Source organism: Lepidothrix coronata, unplaced genomic scaffold (assembly GCF_001604755.1).
Source record: "Lepidothrix coronata isolate B3197 unplaced genomic scaffold, Lepidothrix_coronata-1.0 Scaffold438, whole genome shotgun sequence".
Taxonomy (NCBI): domain Eukaryota; kingdom Metazoa; phylum Chordata; class Aves; order Passeriformes; family Pipridae; genus Lepidothrix; species Lepidothrix coronata.
In genome coordinates, this window is record NW_016690618.1 from 10,777 (window position 1) to 14,938 (window position 4,162).

At 62.2% G+C, this 4,162-nt stretch overlaps 1 protein-coding gene across 1 annotated transcript in view; it reads left to right on the forward strand.

Annotated features, from left to right (window-relative positions):
- LOC108509952 (1-phosphatidylinositol 4,5-bisphosphate phosphodiesterase gamma-1-like) overlaps positions 1 to 4,162 on the forward strand; it is a gene marked incomplete at its 5' end in the record, with an annotated part of 26,204 nt that overhangs the window by 5,153 nt on the left and 16,889 nt on the right. The window contains 9 exons of the mRNA XM_017839569.1: positions 758 to 1,108; positions 1,186 to 1,354; positions 1,620 to 1,739; positions 1,918 to 2,025; positions 2,118 to 2,305; positions 2,472 to 2,672; positions 2,791 to 2,910; positions 3,104 to 3,287; positions 3,733 to 3,810. Coding sequence (XP_017695058.1) covers positions 758 to 1,108; positions 1,186 to 1,354; positions 1,620 to 1,739; positions 1,918 to 2,025; positions 2,118 to 2,305; positions 2,472 to 2,672; positions 2,791 to 2,910; positions 3,104 to 3,287; positions 3,733 to 3,810 — 1,519 coding nt within the window. The remainder of the gene's footprint in view (positions 1 to 757; positions 1,109 to 1,185; positions 1,355 to 1,619; positions 1,740 to 1,917; positions 2,026 to 2,117; positions 2,306 to 2,471; positions 2,673 to 2,790; positions 2,911 to 3,103; positions 3,288 to 3,732; positions 3,811 to 4,162) is intronic.

Below are 4,162 nucleotides of genomic sequence, written 5' to 3' on the forward strand. Positions count from 1 at the left end.
CCAGCACCTCACAGGGATACTGGAATTCCACCCCAGCACCTCACAGGGATGCTGGAATTCCACCTCAGCACTTCCCAGGGCTGCTGTAACCTCCCCAGCGCCTCACAGGGATGCTGGAATTCCACCCCAGCACCTCACAGGGATGCTGGAATTCCACCCCAGCACTTCCTAGGGATGCTGGAGCCCCCCCAGGACCTCTCAGGGATACTGAAATTCCACTCCAGCATTTCCCAGTGATGCTGGAAACCCCCAGCACCTCACAGGGACGCTGGAGCCCCCCCAGCACCTCACAGGGATGCTGGAATTCCACACAAGCACCTCACCAGGAATGCTGGAATTCCACCCCAGCGCTTCCCAGGAATGCTGGAATTCCACCCCAGCACCTCACAGGAATACTGGAATTCCACTCCAGCACCTCACAGGGATGCTGGAATTCCACACAAGCACCTCACAGGAATGCTGGAATTCCACCCCAGCACTTCCCAGGAATGCTGGAACCCCCCCAGCACCTCACAGGAATGCTGGAATTCCACCCCAGCACCTCACAGGGATGCTGGAATTCCACCCCAGCACCTCACAGGGATGCTGGAATTCCACCCCAGCACCTCACAGGGATGCTGGAATTCCACCCCAGCACTTCCCAGGAATGCTGGAACCCCCCCAGCACCTCACAGGAATGCTGGAATTCCACCCCAGCACTTCCCAGGAATGCTGGAACCCCCCCAACACCTCACAGGGTCGCTGGAACCCCCCCCAGCACTTCCCAGGAATGCTGGAATTCCACCCCAGCACCTCACAGGGATGCTGGAATTCCACCCCAGCACCTTCTAGGGATGCTGGAACCACCCTCAAGACCTCCTGTCACATCCCTGACCACTTCCTGCTCCCATCCCACGGCACTGGAGCGGGGGGTCTTCCGTGTCCTTTGGGGGATCCCAGCCCTGCTCCCCAGTGCTGGGGTGTTAACCCGGGTGTCTTCCCACCCAGTGGACTGCTGGGACGGCCCGGATGATCTCCCCATCATCTACCACGGCCACACGCTCACCTCCAAGATCAAGTTCCTGGACGTGCTGCACACCATCAAGGAACATGCCTTCGTCACCTCTGAGTAAGCCCCGGCTCCTCCCACGGCTCCCAAATCCCACCATTCCCACCATTCCCACCATTCCCGCCCACCTCCTGCAGGTTCCCCATCATCCTGTCCATCGAGGACCACTGCAGCATCGTCCAGCAGCGGAACATGGCCTCCCACTTCAAGAAGGTCTTCGGGGACATGCTCCTCACCAAGCCCGTGGACATCAACGCCGACGAGCTGCCCTCGCCCACCCAGCTCAAGAAGAAGATCCTGATCAAGGTACACCCCAAAATCCCATCCCTCTCGGCAGGAGGGATGTGAGCGGCGTCGGGCTGGGAGGGGGTGGGCATTCTCCCAAATCTTGGGATTCAAGAGTGATATCCCTCCATGATATCCCTCCAGACACCTCTCCGATGTTCTGCACCAAGAGGTGGCCGAGGGGAACGGGGGGGTTGGTGGGAAGGGACCTGTGGGAGTTTGATCCCGAGGGTTGGGAGCTCGGTGTGCCGTGGCCGCCGTGTCCCACCCCCTGGGCGCTCCCCAGCACAAGAAGCTGGTCGAAGGGAACCTGTACGAGGAGGTCTCCACCGCCAGCTACTCGGAGAACGACATCAGCAACTCCATCAAGAACGGGATCCTCTACCTCGAAGACCCCATTGACCATGTAAGGGAGGAGCTGAGCAGGGCCTGTCGGACGGGGAGGAGCGTTTGGGTTTGGGATGGGCATGGAATGTGCTCTCCCAGACCTGGGGAGCGGGAGGGAGCAGAGACCTCGTGTCAAAGCTCCATCCTTCCACACGATCCTTCTCCTCACCCCGGGAATGCTCTTCCTCCTTCCCCAGACCTGGAGCCCTCATTATTTCGTCCTGACGAGCAACAAGATCTACTACTCGGAGGAGACCTCCCGCTACCAGTTCAACGAGGACGAGGAGGAGGTGGAGCAGAAGGAGGTGCGTGAGGGGCGAGGGGAGAACTCCACGGGGGTGTGGGGGAGGCAGAGGGTGGCACAAAACCTGTTTCGGGGTGGGGGGTGACCCCGCAGGAGTTCAACAACAACGAGCTGCACTTCACGGAGAAGTGGTTCCACGGGAAGCTGGGCGGGGGCCGGGACGGGCGGCAGATCGCGGAGAAGCTGCTGCACGAGTATTGCACCGAGACGGGCGGCAAGGACGGCACCTTCCTGGTGCGCGAGAGCGAGACCTTCGTGGGCGACTACACCCTCTCCTTCTGGTAGGAGCTCCGGAGAGGCGGGATCCCGCCGTTCCCAAGCCGCTCTGGCCATCCTGCCTGGATAACCTTCCAGTCGACACCCGGTTTGGTGGCTGGAATGGCTTTTCCGGGGTGGGGGGGAAACACCACCTTTCTTTGACCTGCCTTTCTCCCCCCGCCGCGCCAGGAGGTCCAGCCGGGTGCAGCACTGCCGGATCCACTCGCGGCAGGAGGCCGGGGCCACCAAGTTCTACCTGACGGACAACCTGGTCTTCGACAGCCTCTACAGCCTCATCTGCCACTACCGGGAGGTGCCGCTGCGCTGCAACGAGTTCGAGATGCGCCTCACCGACCCCGTCCCGCAGCCCAACGCCCACGAGAGCAAAGAGTGAGGAGCGGCCCCACCCAGTCCCCGCTTCCCTCGGCCCCCCCCTCCGGCGCCGGGTGCCCTCCGGGGCGTGGGGACGCTGGTGGCAGCCCCCCGTGCCCGCCTTCTGCCCGGCCAGGTGGTACCACGCCAGCCTGACGCGCCTGCAGGCCGAGCACATGCTGATGCGGGTGCCGCGCGACGGAGCCTTCCTGGTGCGCAAGCGCGGCGAGCCCAACTCCTACGCCATCTCCTTCCGGTGAGCGCGGCCACCACCAAGCCTTCTGGGCTCGGCCGAGGGCTTGGGTCCATTGAGACCTCAGTTCACATGAAGACCTCCCCACGGGGACGTCCTCAGGGCGGTCGCCTCAGTGGCGTCACCGCCCACCCGCCCCTGTGGTGGAGCCGGGATCCAGCCCTCACACGTCCCCCACCGCGTGTCCCGGCTCCAGGGCGGAGGGGAAGATCAAGCACTGCCGGATCCAGCAGGAGGGGAGGCTCTTCATGCTGGGCAGCTCGGCCGAGTTCGAGAGCCTGGTGGACCTCATCAGCTACTACGAGAAGCACCCGCTGTACCGCAAGATGAAGCTGCGCTACCCCATCAACGAGGAGACCCTGGAGAAGATGGGCACCACCGTGAGTGCTCCTGGGGGGGAAGGTTCAGTGCCCCTGTGCCTGGCTCCACCACCCTCCAGAATTCCGGGGGAAGCCCAAGCAGAACCGGCCGAGCTCGTTCCGCTCACCCCCCAAAACTCCCTTCCAACAAGTTTAGGTTGGACATGGGGAAGAAGTTCTTTACAGGGAGAGGGATCAGACCTTGGGATGGGCTGCCCAGGGAGGGAGTGAAGTCCCAGTCCCTGGGGGTGTTGAAGCAGAGTCTGGACGTGGCACCCGGTGCCACGGGCTGGGTGCCAAGGTGGGGTTGGGTCTCCCAATGATCTCAGGGGTCTTTTCCAACTCGATTCATTCCGTGAGTCGCAAAGGGATTTTAGGTCCCCCCCCAACCCCCTCGTATCCAACCACACGCCCCTGTAGCCCCTGCCCACACCCGGGTGACTCCCTCGGGAATTTCTCCCGGCAGGAGCTGGACTATGGAGCCCTGTACGAGGTGCGGACCCCCCACTTCTACGTGGAGGCCAACAAGATGCCCATGGCCAGGGTAAGGGGCCAAGGTGGGGACCTGGGAGGTGGAGGGGGGTGGGACATGATGATTCCAGAGCTGGGGTTTGGGGGTGGTCCCTCCCCAGACCCGCCACGTCTCCCACCACCACTGACCGGAGATGTGGGGATGTTTTGCCACGTTTTGGGACCCTCAAGTGATGCTGGAGCTGGATCCCTTTCCACCAGGGAACCCCAACAAAGCAGGTTTAGGGTCAGTTCCTAGAAGATGCATTTTCCATCCTTGGAGGTTTTTGGAACTGGGTTGGTCTCAGAGTTGACCCAATCTCCACCCATGGAGGTTTTTGGGACTGGACTGGTCTTGGAGCTGACACAATCTTCATCCTTGGAGG